We start from the raw sequence: 19,605 nt of genomic DNA on the forward strand, positions 1-19,605 counted from the left end.
TTCATTATTATTTTATTTTCTTTCGTAGCGCGTTCTGCACAGCGGAAGCGACAGCAAAGGGTCAGCGAGATTGCCCGAACCTGTGCCTGCCCTTTGGCGTTTCGATTTCTTCCCGACGGGGAGGTGGTGTTGCAGCCTGAGCCGCTGGGGGGGGCAGGAGGAGAAGAGGTGGTTTGATCCCGGCTCTGCCTTAGTCGGGAGCAGCATCCCCCAGAGGCCTGGCCTTCCCCGCTGCGGCCAGCCTTGGTGGCAGCCTCCCGCTCCCCAAACAGAGCTGCCGAGGAGCCTCCGTGCAATTAGGCTGTGTCTGCAGCGACTCCAGACAGCCCGAAAATGGCAAAAGRATAAACTTCGGGCGACCAGTGTTTGCTCGAAAGCAAAGCTGTAGCACCCAGAGGGCTCTTCTAAGGGCAGTAAGCCCGAGAGACTAAGTGACTTGTGTGAGGGACAAAAACCCTGTGGGGACTTTCTGCCCCCGCACAACTCGCCCTCTGGAGTGAGGGGCTCTGGCCCCTTCCCTCAGCYGTTCTGTTTGGGCCAGGCTAACATGGAGAGGCTGTAAAAGCCAGGTTAGGCTTTTGATAATGTGTTTTCCTTTCCTGTAAGTAAAGGCCTCGTAGGGAAGCTTTTAATGGTTGCTGTAAACAAAACAAAACCTCAAGCTATACATCTGAAATGAAAGAGGCTGAAGGAGCTATGAGGGTTTTTAATGTTCAAATAAATTATCATTCCTGCTGCGGCAGTAGCAACGTGTGGAGCATTTTATTATCCTCAGCCCCTGGATGCTGGCAAGGACAGAAATATTCAGGCTCTGTTTGACTGGAAATTAAGCGAATGCATCATTTGGTGGCAAGAACTTTTACAAATGGCAGCTGTCCCTGTGATCAGCTCCCAAACTAATAAATCGGCGGCAGTAACTTGGGAAACTTGATTTATGTCTCACACCTGCCAGTGGGTGTTTGCTGGGGGAATGTGTTTCGGGTGGTTCCCGAAAATCCCCCGGTAGGTGGARGTATGCTGGATTCTTCCCTTGTGGAGGTATGCTGGGGGCTCTTATAAGGTTTGCTGTGTGAGCTGGTAAAAATGACTTATGAGGGAAAGCAGTCTGTCCACCCACCAGACAGCAATTGCCTGCTGCTCTCCCGGTAGTTTTCCACCCGCTTGTCTGCACTGTGCCAGAGCTATAGGCAGCTTCAGGCTAGCCCCAAACCGGGAATGTTTCCTCGTGCAGGCAAGTGCTGGAGAGGGGGCAGAGAGTCTGGGGGATGAGGAAAAGAGCAGGGAGGCGAGCGCTTCTGTTTGACTGCGGCACCTGCCGCAACAGGCTCAAAACCTCGCCGGTCACGTCCGCAGGGCTGCTGCATTGCTCGGCCGGTCCCAGGGGTGGGATGCGCTGACCGTTCCGAACCCACAACACGTGTAGCTTAGCAACGGGGATCTTCAGGTTAAAAATAGAGCYGGGGAGCGTTGAACTCGCAGCCTTCTGGGGTTACCGGGACCRCTACCCCCAGCGCGCCAGCTGGCCTGCGAGCGTCAGGCCTCGGCACGACTTGGTGGGGGCTCGTCCACGGTGATGGGGCTGCGCATCCCACGGGCAGCGCTTGGTTTCAGCGTGGATCCAGGGTGTTTCCATATGGACCCATCTCAACCGGTCCCTAATGTCCAGTGACCGTGGACGTGCTGCGGTGATTAAGACAGTTGAAAGTGCACAGGGAGGGTCTCCTTTTGTTGGACTGCYGCACGCCTTCATAAATGACCCAAAACCTAAAGATTATCTGGTAATTTCCRTGTGCTACAACAAATTGGGAGCATTTATTAACCCACTGGTGGTRTTCTTATGCAAACAAGTGTAGCTCATCTCAGTAATGAAAAGTGATTTAATATCTGCCTTGGCTGCTGATAGTGACTTGGAAGGCTCTTGTTTTTGATTTTCAATGCAGATCCCTTTTGCAGATAGACACCCTGGTGTTTTTTCCTTCGAGAACGCAGTCTGCTTTCAGCCTGGTTTGTTGGTGGTGCAAAGCCGCTTTCTGCCGTGCTCGTGTTTTGGGGCGCAAGGAAGACTTTTAAGCCTCGGGAAGAGGTAGTGGAAAATGGTTCGATTCCTCGTGGGTCTCCCTGGGAAGACCCGTTCCTGAGCAGCCTTCCTCTGCCCTCACTCAGGGCTGCGTCTCAAAAGACACGTGCAGAGGAGCTGTGACTTGTGCTGGTGCCTGTCCCAATGCGGAGGACTCAGGGTACAAACCGCCTGGTTGCTCCGGTCCAAGAGGTTCAAATCCTTGTGTTTAAGCTGTGCCCAAACCCACCCCATCAGCTCAGCTTGCTCCTGCCTCCCTGCAGCCCGCCTGTGTGCGGGGCTCGGGGCTCTTACACCTCCTCCTCTCGCCGTCCTTGGTGTCCCTCTCGTCTGCCTCTGCTTTCCGCTGATTTGGCTGTAGTACGATTTGCACTAGCACAGCTTGGACTTTGCCGCCTCGGACCCCTTAGGGGGCCCTGGGGAAAGCCAGAGTGCGAAGGATGATCTGAAGCGGGTTTACAGGCCACCTCTTGTTTTTTATCACCAGGTGAAGTATTTGCACTCTAAAATCCCGGATTCCGCAGCCCCAGTAACAGCTGCAAAATCAAATGTAAAAATAACCCCTSAAGTGCAGCGATGTATAAATCACCCGTAGCGCGGGCATAGCACAGGCTCGCGCTTCCAGCTGCGGAAAAGCCCTCAAGGTCCCAGAGAAGCAATCAAGGGAAGACTGCCGGGGTCCAAAGCGGATGAGAGATGCGACTGGYGCTGCCAATTCTCCGAGGCTGCTGGGGAAGGCAGCAGCGAGGAGGAGGAGGCGGCAGCGCAGCCGTGTTGGCGGGGCGCGTTGTCGGAGACCGTGCCGCTGCCCGGCTCGGATCTGGCTGTGCCCACGCGCGTCTCGCGTTGTTCCTGGCAACATTCCCTTACAATCGAAGAGGGGGAAACGAGCAGGCTGGTCCGGATACAACCGCCAGCCTGCACCCCTCGAGGTGCAGCTAGCAAAGACTGCTAACCGGGTTTGCAACCCRGATTTGAACAGTTGTCCCCACGGCTGCATCTTCTGAACCCTTCTGCTCCGTGGAAGGGAAAGAAGATGGTTTGCAGCGTGGGACACCTCGCTTTGCTGCGCTTCTCGGCTTGCGCAAAGCATCGACCTGGTCCTCAGGGAGGGTTTATCTTCAGGGAGCATCTCGGATCAGAGCTGCTCACGCAGTTGACTGCATCCAAAGTGCATTGCCTCCCTGGGCTCCAACCCCCTGGGCATGCCACATGACTCAGATGTCCCTGGAGGTGTCCCGGCGTGCCTCTGCCACCCGTCTGTGACCTTTTTTTGCAGCTGAACAAATATTGGTGTGGATAACGCCTGCCGCTGGTGTCCRTTCGGGTGTCAGAGCAATCCTTCAACCCGTGGTGCTGGGGGGAGAGGTCATGACTGATAACATTAGTGCTACAAGTCTTTAAGTCTACACCTCCAACTAATTGGTTCTCTGCTGGCTGGAGGATGAGGCTGGAGGATTATTGCTGTGGCACAGTTCGGAGGTGGATATCCATCCCATCCTTCGTGGAGAAGGATGTCTCGGCCAAGGGCAGCAGTACCAGTTTGGGGGCTGTTCCGGTTTTTAAAGTCATGCACAATTTTTGCCTTCCTTTGTGAAGGCCATCAAAAGCATCAACCRAGGAAGACAGCTGCTCTTTGGGGTAAGGATTCCTAAATGCCTCAATTTAAATGCAAATTTGCAGCCCATTTGATTATGCCCTGAATCAAGAGAGGCTTTTGGACTGTGAACAGCTCRTAATAATCAACTGCACGTCCTTCAATACAGATATTATCTGCCGCTGAGCTAGCGTAGCTGCGTGCCGCTTTGCAGAAAGCAAGAGTGATTCAGAACGACTCTCCTTTTCCCTTTCTTCTCTTTTCACCTCTGCTTAAATTGCTCTCATTACTTCCCTGAAATCTTGTGCCTTGCGCTTCAATCAACGTGGACAGCGCAATCGGGTTTGCGGTAACAGCAATACGTTTCTGGAGACGCTTTGCATGGCAATGCTCCTCGGAGCTATTGCTATTCGGAAGGGCTGGAGCTTCAGGAAGCGCCTGTATTTCTTCTTGACACCTTGGTCTTTTGTAACCACAATGTGTTTTCTTGGGAAGCTTACAGCCGCTTATATGAAAAGGGATGGGAAAAAGCGGGATCAGCGTGGCCTGGTCCCGGTGGGGATCTCCGGTGCGGGAGATCCTCGCCTGGACAAGGTCCTGAGCAACCTGATCCCGTGTAGCATCAGCCCTGCGCTGAGCCGGGTCAGAGCGGGACCTCCTAGACCCCTCGGCGACACACTTCCCCGCCTGTCAAATTGCTCAAATTAATAWCACTGGCTTAATCAGACCCATTAGCGTCATCGTCGCACTTAACCATCCTCTTTAGCAATAATTACTCTCACCCTCTTCCCTCCCCTCCTTAGGAGCTTGCATCTCGCCGGCGTGGAGGAAAGGCATTTTAACGCGGTTACTTGGCTGCCCCCCCCCCCCAAAATATCGAAACCGCTCTTAATCCTCATTTCACGCTTGCGATYGGATCGGGTTGACTTTTGCGCCGCCTCCGCCGGTTTTCAAATCTTTCATTAGCTAATGCTCGACTCGTTTAGTTCGGTAATAAAGAGTAATTGCCTGTCTAAACAGCGAGGCTGTGATGGAGCGGCGTCTGCGGTTCTCCACCGAGCGGCCCCCGTTTCGCGGCGGGGAAGCAAAAATCCGCCGCAGTCGGCCCAGAAATTCGACTGAGGAGTCCGCAAAGTCTTATGAAGAAGGCGAAGAAGCTGCTTCCCTTTCGGTTTTCAGCTAAAGCTGTTTCTCCTTCAGGTCCAACTTTATCGCGAGGATCCAACGGACCATGTGGCACCATGGAAACCCCATTTTACACAGTGGTGCATAGCCGCAACCAATTAACTATCCTTAATTTTCATTTTCTGGGGTTATTTTCGACTCGTGTATTAAGCAAACATTTATGCAAAGCACGGTGGAATCCATAAATGCTAATTAAGCTGAACTCGTGCCTTTGCCATAGCAAATCATCGGATTGATGGGTTCGCTGGAGTCTGCCAAACCCTCCGCGGTGGCTGAGGAAAGCTATAAAAAGACACAACCGCACAGGTGAAAAACAGCCGCGGGGTTTTTTTTCGCGGCCCGACGCGCGGCCGGGTTTGGCTCCGCTTGGGAAACCGGTGAGTTCGGTTAGTATTTAAGGACGTGCAGCCGGCCCCGTGGAGGGGGCGCGTGGCGGACGGCGCAAATGCGCTTTGCCTGCTGCGCGAGGGGCCGGCGGCATGCAACGAGTGGCAACGGCCTCTGCTCGGGAAGGCGGATGCCGGCTGTTAGAGAAGAGCCGTGCAGCGCTTTGCCAAGCTGGGAATAATCCCTTTCCATGTTTCCTCCCCTCCTTTGTAAAACAACTACCTTGAATTCCCTGGACCCTGACCCAAAGCGCGATAACGCTCGTTTTTCGTGGGTTTTGCATGCCACGGTGGGCTCGGTTTGAATTGCGGGGGGGTTGTTTCTGCTATAAATGTCCCTTCCCAGGGCCCCGGCGGCAGGGAATGCTCTCGAGGCTCGGCGTTTGCTTGGAAAACGGCAGAAATGGGCAAACCGGCACAGACGGGGCTACACCGATTTCGGATTCTGGAGCTGACGGCTTCGGCCGATGAGCGTTTTTTTTTTAATAGCCGGCTCCCATCAGCGTGCTCCCACGCTTTTCTCCAGCGGGCATTGCGGAACTGCTGCCAACCCTTCCGGCAAAGGTTGACGTCGACCCCTCGCTCCCATCCGATGGGCTGAACCACCCAGAGACGCGGGATTTCTGCGCCAAAGCTCAACGGGGAGCAGATGCCTGCACAAAGCACGGCACAGCAGCGGGTGCTGCTGTTTATTCCCCCTTTCCCTTTTGCCCGCTAAAAAAAAATGACCTGTGAAAATAAATAAACCAGCCTTAATAGGCAAGTGGGACAGGGCCTTTGGCAACGACGCTGATCAGCTGTGCCTCGGCACTGCTCCTCTAATTAAAAACGGCACATTACAGTTGGCTGCAGCTGATTGCAAGGGCGGGCTGCTCCGGGGGGCTTTGCTCCAGCGCGGGAAGCAGGGCTGGCTGCTAATTACGGCCACGTTCCCCCCTTTCGTTAGGGCCACGAGGTCCGTGCAAGGCACGGGTCCTCCCGAAACCCGCTGCCTGCATCGCGACCCTCCTTTCGCCTAATTTTGGACCGGCCCCATCTGCCCCCTTCTCCTCCCGTCCCTGCCGTGGGCTCTTTTGCCAGCCGCCGACCGGGCGTCATGCAAAAAAACCCCCTGTTTATTTACCAAAATCCGCCTGGACTTAAAGGTAGGGAAGCCCGACGGTTGGAGCGAGGCCACGCGGGGCGGAGGGCTGCACTTTTTTGGATGGGGATGCTGCTACGGGAATAACTCTTATTAGCTGCAAACTAAAGTGAAGATGCAAGCGCTCGGGGTGCTGCATGCGTTAGTGCGCGGGAAACAGGTTTGGGGGCAGCGTGGGGTGACTAGTGGGTTATAAACAGATTATTGGAGCCTGAAAGGCCTTTTTTTTTTTTTTTTAATGGTGAGCACAAGCTAGGAGCTCCTTTTTTGCAAAACTGCCTGCTTATTTTATTTGATTTTTGGGGTGAGCAAGCAGGGCCTGAGCTGATTTTTGCCATGTTTGTTCTGCACCAGGAAGGGATTGAAAAACGGGGCGTTAAAGCTGCATTTCCGAGCAACCGGGTGGACCTTAAGGTCCATATGGAAATGGGGATTTGCTGCTCCTTGGTCTGTGCTCCTGGTGGGGGAGAGCGATCCCGAGGTTGTATCAGTCCCCTGGGGGAAAGGAGACGGATTTGGGTTGGGATGTGGGTTTTGGAGCCCCTTTTCCCTGCCTTCTGCGGCGTTTTGGGGCTCGTTTGAGCCGGGCTGGCCCTGCCAGTGCGGCGCGTGCCTGGTTATTTCAGCGTATCGTACCGGKGCGGCCCCGGCGGTTATTTTGCGTTTCAGAGAGCCAGAAAAGAGACAAAGAAACCGCCCGGCTTTGCAAGCACGTTTCTAATCGGAGATCTGACAGCAAAGCAGGGAAACGGGCTGCAGAAAGCTGGAAAAAAGCCTCTGCGTTACAGCTGGCAGCTTGGCACTCGGAGGGAGGAAAAAACTTGGAGAAGAGGGTTTTTTTGGTGGGTTTTTTTTTTCCGCCTGCCGACTTTCGGAGGCTGCCGCCAGCCCTGGGGCACGTGCACGAAGCGCGGGGCAGTTTGCAACCCCGTGTCGCCCCAGCGGCCTCTCCTAAGCGATGGCACGGGGCAGGATTTGGGGTAAAAACGACCACAATCGCTCTCGCCGACCCGGCTCCGCGGCACTTGCGTCGCTCTCGCGTCGGTCTGTTGGCCCGTCCGTCGGGTTTCTGCCGGAGCCATTGCTCAAACGCGTTTTTAGTCTCCGAACGCCATCGCGGTGGGGGGTTTATGTCGGACTGCATCGTCCGACAGCTGGTTGGGAAGCTCAAAGCCGCTTTGCTTCCAGGCGTTGCTGTGGGCTCGACGAGCGGCGGCGTTCGGCTTTGCAGCGAGCGAGCCCTTTCCTTCCCCGTGCAAACCTGCCGGGCGTCTCTCCGTCCCGGAGAAAATCTTCTTTAGAAGGCTGATTTCCACCCCAAGGAAGGAGAGATGGTGCCGGCGGATCCTGCTACAACAGCCATGGCGATGCCGCCCCGGCCCAGAGGGCCAAACCTTCAATCCAAGCTATATCCAGCAAAAAATCTAGGAATGCAGCTCCCTTCATCTTGGTGGAATTGCTCGTGCTGAAACTTGGGTGCTTTAAAAAAAATCCAAGCAAAAAAGTCCAAACGCTTGTGGTTTTGTTCCCAACGAACCAAGTTCGCCCGCCTCTAATTTTTTTTCTTTTTCCTCTTTTTGGGGGTATGTTCATAAGACCAAAGGAGCCCTTTCGCAGGCGGCGTTGAGGCTGCTTGCCAAAGGATCCCGAGGGTTTTCCAAGGGGAAGCAAAGTCCCAGCACATAACAAAGCGGTTTCGGCTCCCTACGGCGCCGCCTTCGTTTCTCGGTGAGCTGTTAGCTTTCCCGAAAATCCAGCRCTGGACACGCGGCAAAATTCCTGATCCGTCCGAAGTGCCGATGTTTGCAACGAYGCCGGTTTGGGACAGCCAGAGCGATTCAAAACCGTCTGAAGCAAAAGGGTCGCGCTTGGCGCCAATGGCCCCAATGAAACCACGTCACAGCAACTATCCTATTACATATACATGTATATATGTCCTAAACTTAAGGTTTTGCGCAAAGGGGATGGAAAGAGAGAAAGTTCTCTGAAAACAAAATCCAGAAAGCGGAAGCAATTCTTCTTTTGGCATGCCGCCGAGTGAAAATTTCTGCAAAACTCCCATAACCCGTCAAACGTTTCACGTCGGCAAAACTCGTTTTTCTGACGGAAACTGCTCCACCCCTGTTTCTGGGCAGCCCCTTCCRTTTTCGGGTTGTGAAACATGTATTTCGGTGCATCCTCTTCTGCTCCAGGCTTCCAAACCCTACGCAAGATCCACCGCTTTGGGCCTTTTAGGAAGCAAATGAGAATTTTTTTGGCACATACAATTGCTAGATAGCAACCAAAATCTGGGTCGCATCTGAAACCCTGTCCCTGGCTTCTGTGGTCCCTGCAGAAAAMTTTGTGGCCCCCAAATTTATAAAGGATATTTTTCCACTGGATTATGCCCATGTGGATGTGCAGCCAGGAGTGACGGGGAGGACGAAAAAGCTTGGCCAGCAAAACCTCCCTTGCGTTCGAAGAGGATCCATGAGGGAGCACACCAAAATTAATCCAAAGGGKTTTTTTTTCCGGCTCTCGGGCTGCCCCGCTGTGGTTGGTGCAGCGAGAGATGGGAAAACGGCACGGAGACGCGAACTGGGGCGATGGCGCTGGGAGCRAGAGGGGCCGGGGACCRCTTAGGTGAGCGTGTTTGAGTAGAAGCTGAAGCTTTCGGAGACGGTTTTGGAGTCGCTGCGGGAGGAGCCRTTGGAGGTCATGTCCACGGAGAGGCGCTTGGCCTTGCCGCCCTCGTCGAGCTCGTCGTCGGCCGTGCCGACCGCCAAGGACACGGTGGTCTCCACCCGGCTCGCCTTGTAGGTGCTGCTCTGCGTCTGCAGGTACCTGGCCGACTTCATTTCCAGGCCCTCATACTCGCTGGCGCTGACGAAGGGGCACCACCGAAACGCGTGCTTGAAGCCCACGCGAAACCTGGGGAGAGAGCAGAGGCAAGGAGGGTGGTGGTGCACGCTTGTGGTGTAGACCACGTCAGCTCTTTGGGGCCAAAGGGTGGCATTTCGCTCCACGCCGCCCAAAAATCAGCCACCTCTGGGGCTGTCTCCTCCTCCCTGGTCTACTGGGCTGAGACGCTGCCAAAGGGAGCTCGTAACCCACCTGTCATTGAGGCAGCAGTAGATGATGGGGTTGTACATGGTGGAGCTCATGGCCAGCCACATGATAGCCAAGTAGACCTGCTGGATGAACTTCTGCAGGTACCACTCGGGGTTGAAGTACTGCAGGGTGAAGTAGATGTGGTAGGGCAGCCAGCAGACTGCGAACGTGCACACCACGATGATCATCATCTTCACCACCTGCAAGGAGAAGAGTGGGCAGGGAAGCCAAGTCACCTGGACACCGGGGAGTGCGAGCCCAGTGATGGGGCATCACCTGCCAGAACAGGTCTCCTCCTTTGGCCACACCACAGAGTCAGCCCTGCCTTGGAGACCCATCCTGCCGTGACCAAGCAAGCAACATCTCGATTGAACCATGCACGTTCAGACAGGGCTGCCCAGAGGATGTCCTCTGCTCCATTACAGCAACGGTGAGGTGTGCCCTTCACCTGGATTATTTTTGGCCATGGTTAGCTGGGATTGGGCATGATGGCTCCTACTGCGCCGGAAGCACCTTACCTTCCTCTTGGCCGACACTTGCTCATGGTAGCGGTCGGAGGAGTCGCCAGGTATCTCGCTCGCCCAGAGGGTGATGCCGACCACAGTGTAGGCGCATCCGATCACCAGGAGCGGCAGGAAGTAGATCAGGATGGTCATGCAGAAGTGATACCTAGGATAGACCATGGCTGTTGAGTGTGTCCTCTACCAGTTAAGTCTTTTCAACAAACTGAGCTTGAAAATGGCGTTTCATGGAGGAAAAGAGAATTTGGCACAATTCCTACAGACACATGTTGCCCAGAGAGCTCAGGGCTGTAACGTCTCTGGAGGAAGGACTCCATCCCTTTGACCCAACTCAATCTCTTCCAATCTGCAGCTACCGGCCRTTGGCATCCCGGAGCCCTCCTGGGATGTGATATAGAGATCAGTGAAAGACAAACGTGCCTGCACCGATCCTACCCTGCATTTTGCAGTGTAGGATTTGGTCATGGTAGCACCTTTCTCAAAAGGGGACAAAAGTCAAAACTGAGGACTAGGCAGGGATGGGCACAAGTAAATACTTTGTGTTCCCACCATCGAAATGTTTTCTTTTGGAAAGATCTTGCTGGCATGTGAGATGTGTCTAAATTTCTCCATCAGACTGTGCTCAGGTCCCCCTGGGAAGTTATAGGTGCATCAACAATGACCTGAGAAGACTTCAAATGCCAGTGCTGAGACTTCACTTTTTCTCTGAGGCTTTTTTTAATTAGCATGGAGGGTCTCAAACCAACTATGACCAAGTGGCATCGGTGGCTGACACCAAAAACACTTCCTGCGATGCAACGGCGCACCACGACGGTGCATCTCCTTCCCGTAAGAAACCCCGCTGAGGCTGATGAGCCCGATCCAGTGCCGTTTGCTGGAGATGCTCCTGCAAGGGGTGGGGGGCTAATCTGGGGAGAGGCTGGCCGGATTCAGCCATCTCCAACATGATACCCTTGGCAAGCTCTATTTACACCCYGGATTATCTTAGAGACGAATGCTCCCTTTCATCTGGCAGCCCCGCAGGAGCAAATAGCGTGTTTTTTTCTCCATTTAAAGGATGGGAATATTCAGCTAAGAGGACGAAGGAGGCAGGGCAAACGCTGGGTCTTGGATGCGCGTCGCCCGAGTTGGCCCGCTGCAGATTTGGCTGCTGCAAGACGTAACGCCGGCCCCGGTGCCAAAGAGCACAGCTGGGAACAGCCGAGTGCAAYGCGCGCAGCGCCAAATTTCCCCTTTTTCTTTGCAATTTGTTGCAAACCCGAGGGGCCAAGTTATATTTCCTCCCCATGTCGATCCAACCCGTTCGTTGGGGCGTACGAGACTGCTCGGAGCTCGAAGGGAAGGTTGCTGTTTGCAGGCAAGACGAGGCAAGGGAGACAAGATAGTTTCCTAAACCCAACGGACGTAGCTGGGAAAGACAGCGAGGTTTTAGGGTCCTTCTGGAGCTTGTTTGGATGCAAGCCAGCATTTGCCGGCTGCGTTGCACAGCCTGGGTTGGCTTGGTGCAAACTCTCGCCTTGGTGGATTTGGCAGCATCTTTCGTTTCTGCGAGCACTGTTGGGAGGGGAAAAAAAGCTAATTTTGCAAACTCAACAGCCGGGTCGGTTCTCCAGGATGGCGTAAAGAGCCGTYGGACAAGACCTTTGGGTGCCCTTTAGGATGGGTATAGAAAAGCCCCAAATTGAGCAAGGTGGGTGGGAGTCTGGGGCAAAACTGGAGGCTTCTTGGCTGCAAAATTTATTCAGCCCTGATCGAATAAAGCCCAGGGGTCGGCAYGGGCTCGTGCCTGGGGCACATCCAGCGCCGGCGGGGCCGAGGTGCTGCCACGCCGTCTCCTGCTCCTTTTGGACCTGCAGTCTCGTCCGGCCTTCCCTCCCTCCCCGGCGCTAATCGCGTTTGTGCTGGATTTTTGTAGGGCTGCTCTCCGCTTTGCTAATTAAAGAGGCGTCTCGGTGGCTCCGCAATTAGGGCTTCGCCGTGGCGCCCGCGCAACGCCGGGGCTCCAAGCGGCTGCAACGAGCTGAGGCTTGACGGGAGCAGAAAGGCCCCCGGGCGCCCACAGGAGCCGTTGGATAACATGGATTTTTGGAGCTGCCCGGGCATGGTGGGGAGCATCGTGTCCGGGGATTCCCAAAGAGCCCCGGGGCTTTTTTTTTTTGGAAACCCCATAAGGGTTTCTTACAGGAAGGTTAGCGGCGGTGAGGAGCCACTGCGTTGAATCAACCTGGATTGCTGGACCCTCTTGCGGCTCCGGCATCATTCCTGCATGGAGGCTTCCTTATTTTTCCCTATCTCTGGCTGTTTTCCCCTCTTTCTCCCCATCCGGGCATTGCAAATGAGCTGCGGGGAGTGTTTCCCCCATCGCCTTCCTTAAATAACTGCAGCCGGGGCCACGGAAGCGAGGGAGAGGGTTTGACAGCATCCCGGCCACCTGTCCCTGCAAAGTTATTTTGGGGTAGGAAAATAATATCCCGAGCTATGCCGGGCTTCGTCGTGCAGGCGGCGAGGCCGAGGGCTGCAAAAGAGGGGACGGAGGGCCGCGTTCCCTGCCGTCGGCATCCCTGCAGCAGCCGCGGGTTCGCGGGGCTCGGGGTGACGGCGCGGGGCTCGGGCTGAGCTGTGCCTCGCTCCCGGGCCCCGCCGGCCGCGCGGGGTTTCGGCTGTCACGGTTCGAAAGGTGAAGCTCGCAGATCCCGGCTTTCCTTCTGTGCAAGGCTAATAATAGCTGCAATTAGCCGGGAACCAGAACGGACTGGATTGCAGTGATTTTTTTTTTTTTTAACCCGGCTGGTACAGAAATTAAATATCAGAAGGCACCTCTGGAGGTCGGCTGCTCCTACGCTTGCTTTAAACCCCTCTCCGCACGCCCCGGCCCGGCACGATTGTTCCGGAGGGTTGTTCCATGGGAATCGGGATCACAAATGTCTTTTTTCTTTTTTTTCCCCCCCTTTTTTTTCCCTTTAACTCGCGACATTTAAGTCGCCGCGTGGCCACCTCGGTAGGGAACAGCCGGACTCCCTGACCTCAAAGAGCGAAGCAGCTGCCGGCGCAGCAGGGCCGCCCGGAGCCTTTGGAAACGCTGGAGATAATTAGGCGGCGCCTTAATGGGGAGGAAACGCGTTCCCATTCCTGTGCCGGCTCCTAGCCATGCGCTCGCCTCCCGCTCCGGGAGCCGCTGGTAGACACGGAAAACGCCCCGGTTTGGCTTTGCGGCTCCCGGCGCCCCGTTTCCCACCGTCCCAAGGCACCGACTCACGTTTTCCCGTAGGCGTTGGCGTCGTGTTCCGGCCATTCCACCAGGCACACCAGCCGGCCCGGCAGCTCCTCCATCACCGAGTAGTATCCTTGGGGAAAAGCCAGCAGGAAAGCCAGGAGCCAGATGATGCCGATGACCACCTTGGTGGCGGTGGCCGAGAGCCGGGGCTGCAGCGGGTGGATGATAGCCATGTACCTGCRGCGGAGGCAGAGCAGAGCGGGGCTYGGGATTCTGCGGGAATCTCCGGGCAAAACAACCCCCCCTGCAACGCTCAGGCAATGATTCACCCTCGCGGTTGGAATCCCGTGCGAGACGCTCGTTGACTTTTAGCTCGGCTCGACTGAAAAGCAGCTTCCTGAAGGCAACCGGCAGCATCTTTCTCCTGCAAAGACCGAGCTGAGCGAAGGCAGCTACGCAACCCCCCCCCGCCGCCGCCTCGACCTCCTCCGAGTCTTAATCCGCCTCGGCGGCCGGGTGCTCCGGTGGCCCTGGCCTTTCCGCCCCCGGCATTGCGGCCTCTTTCCCCGGACCCACCGGCTCCGGCTGCCGCGGGGCCGGTTGCATTTCTCCCTCTGCAAATCGGGTCTGGCAGAGCCGACGGCAGCCGGCGGGATGAACCGAGCGCCGCTCCAATTTCTCCCCCCCTGCTGCAAGCCTCGGGAAGAGCCCGCTGCCCCGTGACGCAGCGAAACGTGCCCCTTTTCGCCTCATCCTGCAGCGCCGCGCGTGTGGGTTATCACTCCGGGAGAAGCTTGCAAAAACCCCGTTCCGAGGGGAAGCATTTCCCGAGGAGCATCTCCGAGCCATGATGGTGCTCAAGATCCCACTGCTCCTCCGCGTCCCCTGGCAGCATCTCCATGCCGGGCGTGGAAAATAACACCCCGCGGTGTCTTTTTGCATTTGCGGGGGCAAAAGCACGGCGATTTATGTAGAAATAGGCGGCGGGAGCGTGCATCCAGGGGAGGACCAGCCCTTTCCAGCCCGGCGCTGCTGAAAATCCAGCTAAGCCGCTTGCTAATTATCCCCCTCGAGTCGCCAGTGATGCTCGAGCAGGCAAAGAGTGGCAAACGAGGCTATTTCCAGGAAAACTGGGCCAATGCTGTTGGAAAACGGGGCCGGCGAAGGGGCTGGGGCTGCGACCTTGAGCAAGAGCTTGATTTTTTTACGTGTCGGACCTAATTCCTCGCCTCCCCGGTTGAAGGCGCTTTGCAGCTGCGGGAGCCTTGCAAAAGAAGCGTCGCCACGATGCAATAAAATCCGACCAATTCGCCTTTCCGGAGACCTTTCCGACTGCCGTGGAGGCATCGGCCGCTGCAGCGCTCGGGATGGAAACGAGCCTCCGAAATCAATACGGCAACCGCTCCAAATAGCCGAGGAAGAAAAACGCAGCAGCCGGACRGGGTCTTAAAAAGATCCCCCCGCCCGCGCTAGGATGGGATGAGCTATGGCTAAAACCGGCCCTGAATCCCATTTTGGGGCACTTCCCAAGCCGCCGGTGCTGCACGACCTCCGAAACGATGCTCCGGTTTCGGCTGCCCGGCAGGAATAAAAATGGGAATAATAACCGTTCCCCCAGGCAGGGGCTCTGCCGGGGAAAAAACCCGTAATCAACAGGGTCTGGGCTGCTCGGAAGCCCATAAAACCGCTGGAGATGGATGGAAACGTAGCAACATATCCTGAAAATAATTAGGCCATTTTTCATATTAAAATATCGTCTAATTACCCAATAATTGTATCACTAAGCAGAAAATTGTCCTAACATTTTAATAACCGCTTCCTTTTTGAGTTTGAGGGTTTTGGTTGGGTTTTTTTTCCCCCTTTTTCCTCTTCTCGATGAGAAGATTTCACGCAAAACGAAACGGCGGCAGCGGAGGAGAGTTAGCGGCCGGTCGGGCTTGCTGCGTTTCTCCCCCCCAGTAGCCCTATATATGCTTATATATATGCGTATATATATATAAATGCAAAATGCATTCCTGTGCCAGCATTTTGGGTTTGTTTTTTCTCTTTTCCCCCTCGCTTCCGTTGCATCTTGGCAGCCGCCGGATCGCTCCGCTTGCAGCACGCCGGGGCCAGAAGAGCCAGCTGGGCTGCTTGGCGTTTGGCTCCGTTTCGGGGCGTCCGTGCGCGAGAAACGGCCCCTCCGAAGCCAGCTAACGAGTTCCGGGACTCCCGTTTCTCACCGGCAACGGTCCCCGCGGCCCGGTGCCCTATTAAAGAGATTTATTCTTCCTGCTCCCGGTGCTTCTCCAAGCATCCATCGTTCCCCATCGAAGCCAAGGGGGATTTTTTTTTTTTCCCTTTTTTCCGCTGTAATTTGTCCTCGCTGGAGGGTTTCTCTCGGCATCAATCACCTCCCGGAGCAATGCCAGGGCTTTGCGCGGCCCAACAGCCGGAGCTCGCCATTGGAAAATGTGTTCTTTCCCGGTTTTCCCGCGGTTAGTGATAAGGGGTCGGGGAGATACGAGCCGCTCGCAGCCGCAGCGGCGAAGAGGAGAGAGGTCCGTGCGGATCGGCCGCTTCTTCCGCGGTTTCTTAGTGCCGTTTCGCAAGCCGTTCAAACAGAAACGAAGAGATAAGAAATCCGGGAATCAGATTGGAATCTAGAAAGCTGGAAATAAGGGATAAGAAATAAGAGGCCAGCTGGATTTCCCGGCCCCGTGTGCTGTTCCGAGCTGGCGGAGGTGGGAGAGGGGGGCTCTTTTGGGGCGTAAAAGCAGCAACGTGGCCCGAGAAGATGCAGGCGGTTGGTACCACGGTAAGTCCTTGTTTTTTAGCTGGTTTAGCAGAGAAAACTTGGAAGAAAAGGAAAATCGCTTCGTATTAAATAGCCCAAACGCTGCAGAGTCCGGCTTGGCCTCGAGTCCCCTCCGGGGCTCCAAACCTCATCGGGGACCTGCGGACGCTGCGTTCGCTCTGTCTGTGCCGTTTTCGGCTTAGCCCGGTTGCGTTTCTGAGCCCAGAGATGATTTTTTGGGTTTTTTTTCTGCCTGTCAACCCTGTAAATCATCCAGTATATCTTAACCTCGGGCCGTATTCCTGGCTGTCCTTCGGCGAGGAGCCTCGTTGCTGCACGCAAAGGGGCCGCCGGCTCGCTACCGGCCCGGATGCTCGGAAATGCGGCGTGGGCTGTCCCGAATATGCCTGAAAACGAAGGATTCAGCCCATTTTGCTAGTGCCAAGCGAGGTCGCTGGGAGCCCCTTGTGCAGGATGCGGAGCAGCGGCATCGTAAACGCGTTTTCCGGAGCAGCCGTTCCCAGCCTTGACACCGAACCTTCCCGCTATTGTTCCGGAATTCAGAAAAAAAACGCTTTTTTCTTTTTTCTTTCTTTATTTTTTTGGCAGCGAGGCTGCGCCCGGGGTGAAATCGGTCCCGACGAAGGAGCGCGAACGCCTGCGAGCAGAAGGGCCTTTCCCGAACCGCCGGTGCAAACCGGCGGCATTTGCAGAAAGCGCCGTCCCGGATGATTTTGGGGGAGCGACCCGAAGGCGAAAAGCAGCTGCGGTGATAAACGGCTTCGCGCGCTTTGGGGCTTCGTGCGCTCGATTCCCGCTGCCTCTTTTGGGCTGCAGATCAGAAGCGCCGTCACGTTGGATTTCAGAGACGCCCCGGCGGGGAGCACAGCGGCGTCTCCCTGGCCGCGTCGTTCTTCCAGCGAGCGCCGCCTTCGGAGCCCGGCTCTCCTTGTTCCCGTGCAGCCCGGAGCACCTTTTATTGCTCACCAGGGCAAATCCTTCCCGTTGGGTTCCCGCGACGCGTTCCTGAATTTAATGCCCGTAGTCACTATCGGGTGGCAAACCCGGTGCGGCGGATGATGCTTGCTCCTCGCCCTCGCCGCATTCGTCTTCCCAGCTTCCCACCCCGAAAAAAGGGGGTGGAAAAATGCATCCGGGCAGAAAGGCGCAAGGATGGATTTGCACGCCAGCCGGCTCCTCCGGCTTGCCGTGGCGGATCTGCTTTTTATTACAAGCAACAGTTCTCCGCGGGGGGGGGGGGAAGCGCGGCGCAGGTTGAAGGCCGAGCCGTGCTGCAAGCGGAGCATCGTCTCCGTAACTCTTTGCAACCCGAAAGAGGCTTTTCCCCTCCCGCCATCCCTCGAAACGCTCCTGAACCAGAGCCAGAAATGCTGGCGGGAAGAAACAGAGCCGCCCTGCTAGGACTCTCCTTTTTATGGCCTCAGGTCTCCTCCGGCGCRGAAGCTCCGTTAGGTCCAATTTATTTATCACAGCCTCGGAGCGAGCGGAGGAAACAGTCCCCGAGCGCATCTCGCACGGCTCCGGCGCCGCACGCCTCAAAGATCCCTTTTTCCCAGCTGTCGGGGAAGGAGCGGTGGCGCCGCGGCGATTTCTCCCAGGGACGCGGCCGCGCCGGCTCACGCCGCGGCTCGGAATCCGCACGCGGCCCCAGCCAAAAACGCCGTTTCGGGATGAGGGAGCGAAAGAAACAGTCCCCAGCTTGGCTGTTGCCGCGAAATATGTTGCGTTGGGAATGCCAGGAATTGCAAAAACATTCGGGAGCCTCGATTTTTTTTTTTTTCCCCAATAGTGCTGAGGTGGAAAATGCCATCRAATAAAAGGTTTCCGGGTGGTTCGGAAAAGCAGAAGGGGAGGCAGGAGGCACCTGCTTCGCGCTGCCGACCCCCTCGCTCATCCCTCCTCTCCCCTCTCCTCGGGAAACGCAGYCCCCCTGCGAGAGCCTTTGCCGAACTTTTGTCCAGAGCGAGCGGCATCACGCGCAGTCCCTAATCCCGAGCTGGTGGGCAACGCCGGGAGAAAACGGGCCCAAAATAAGGAATTGAGCCGYGCTGGCTGCAGAGCCACCCCCAAAAAAAAGAGCTCGCTCCGAGGAACGGCTCCTCCCGCCCGGCAAAGGCATGCCGGCCGCGCGCGTGCACGCACGCGCTTAATGTCATTAGGCGATGCCATCTTGCGCTAAACACCGGTCTCACTTTTAATCGAGCGGATGGGGAAATGAACTCCTCGCTCTGCGGAGGAGCCGGGGCGGGAGAGGCTCGGAYGGCTGCTACGCGCAGAGCCGGCAGCCTGCGGGCTCCGAAGCCCCTTCCCCAAGCCCRTTGCGAGGCGGCCGCCGTTCGCGGGGTGCCGATGGACGCCCCGAAACGCCGCCCCGCGGGCGAGCGGGATTATTTCCGCCGCCGTCTTAACGCAACCCGCCTCGCTCGCCCRTTGCGGTATTTCCCCCACGGCCGCAGAGGCAGCCGGAGGCGGCGGGGGCAAAGCCGGAGAGCGGCATCGCGCGGGAAACGGGGACGGGCGCCGACGCTGCCCCCCGGGCGAGCGACGGGGCCGGCGCTCGAGGCCGCGGCTCACCTGTCCAGGGCGATGGCCGTCATGGAGTAGATGCTGGCGAAGACGGCGGCGATGGGGAAGAAGTTGTGGAACTTGCAGTAGAGCAGCCCGTAGTACCACTCRTTGTGGATGGCGTAGGTGAAGTTCACCACCGTGTTGAAGGCGGCCATGGAGGCTTCGGCGAAGGCCAGGTTCACCAAGAAGTAGTTGGTGACGGTGCGCATGCGCTTGTGGGCCAGGATGATCCACATCACCACCACGTTGCCCACCACGGAGACGGCCACGATGAGGGCGTAGGCGACGGCCCACAGGGCCACCTGCCAGGGCGGCTGCACGAACTGGTTGGCGGAGGACTCGTTGAGCGAGGCRTTGTGCAGCCACCGGCGCTCCAGCTCCTCCGCGATGGGCAGCGTGTTATCCATGGCGCTGGCGGCAGAGCCGGAGCGGGTTGCGGTGCCTCCCGGCTCAGGGCATCGCTGGCCGTTTCGGGGTGCGGGTATCTCCCGGTTCGGGGCGCAGGGAGGTCGGGGCGCGTGGGTCCCTCCGGGTTGGGGGCTCAGGAGGTTCGTGGCACGGCCGGTTCAGGGTGCGGGGGCCTCCCGATTCGGGGTGCAGATGGTTCGGGGTGCAGGTTCCTCCTGGATTGGGGTGCAGCGGGTTTGGGGAGCGGCTCCCTCCCGGTTCGGGTCCCTCCTGGATCGGGGTGCAGCGGGTTTGGGGAGCGGCTCCCTCCCGGTTCGGGTCCCTCCCGGATCGGGGTGCAGCAGGGTCGGGGAGCGGCTCCCTCCCGGTTCGGGTCCCTCCCGGTTTGGGCTGCAGCGGGGTCGGGGAGCGGCTCCCTCCCGGTTCAGGGCGCGGGTCCCTCCCGGTTCGGGTCCTTCCCGGTTCGGGTTGCAGCCGGTTCGAGGCGCAGACTCCTCCGGGATCGGGGCGCAGCCGGTTCGGGGTGCAGGTCCCTCCCGGTTCGGGGCGCGGATCCCTTCCTGATCGGATCCCTCCGGGATCGGGGCGCAGCCGATCCGGGGCACGGATCCCTCCCGGATC

At 57.0% G+C, this 19,605-nt stretch overlaps 1 protein-coding gene across 1 annotated transcript; it reads right to left on the minus strand.

Annotated features, from left to right (window-relative positions):
- Positions 1-9,004: 9,004 nt before the first annotated feature.
- TACR1 (tachykinin receptor 1) lies at positions 9,005-18,983 on the minus strand. Its single transcript, XM_026085258.1, has 5 exons — positions 18,583-18,983; positions 13,254-13,448; positions 9,995-10,145; positions 9,480-9,676; positions 9,005-9,296 (listed from the first exon to the last, which is right to left on the minus strand). Exons 1-5 carry the CDS (start codon positions 18,981-18,983, stop codon positions 9,005-9,007), a joined length of 1,236 nt encoding a protein of 411 aa, XP_025941043.1.
- Positions 18,984-19,605: the final 622 nt, after the last annotated feature.

Source organism: Apteryx rowi, unplaced genomic scaffold (assembly GCF_003343035.1).
Source record: "Apteryx rowi isolate R43461 unplaced genomic scaffold, aptRow1 scaffold_662, whole genome shotgun sequence".
NCBI lineage: Eukaryota > Metazoa > Chordata > Aves > Apterygiformes > Apterygidae > Apteryx > Apteryx rowi.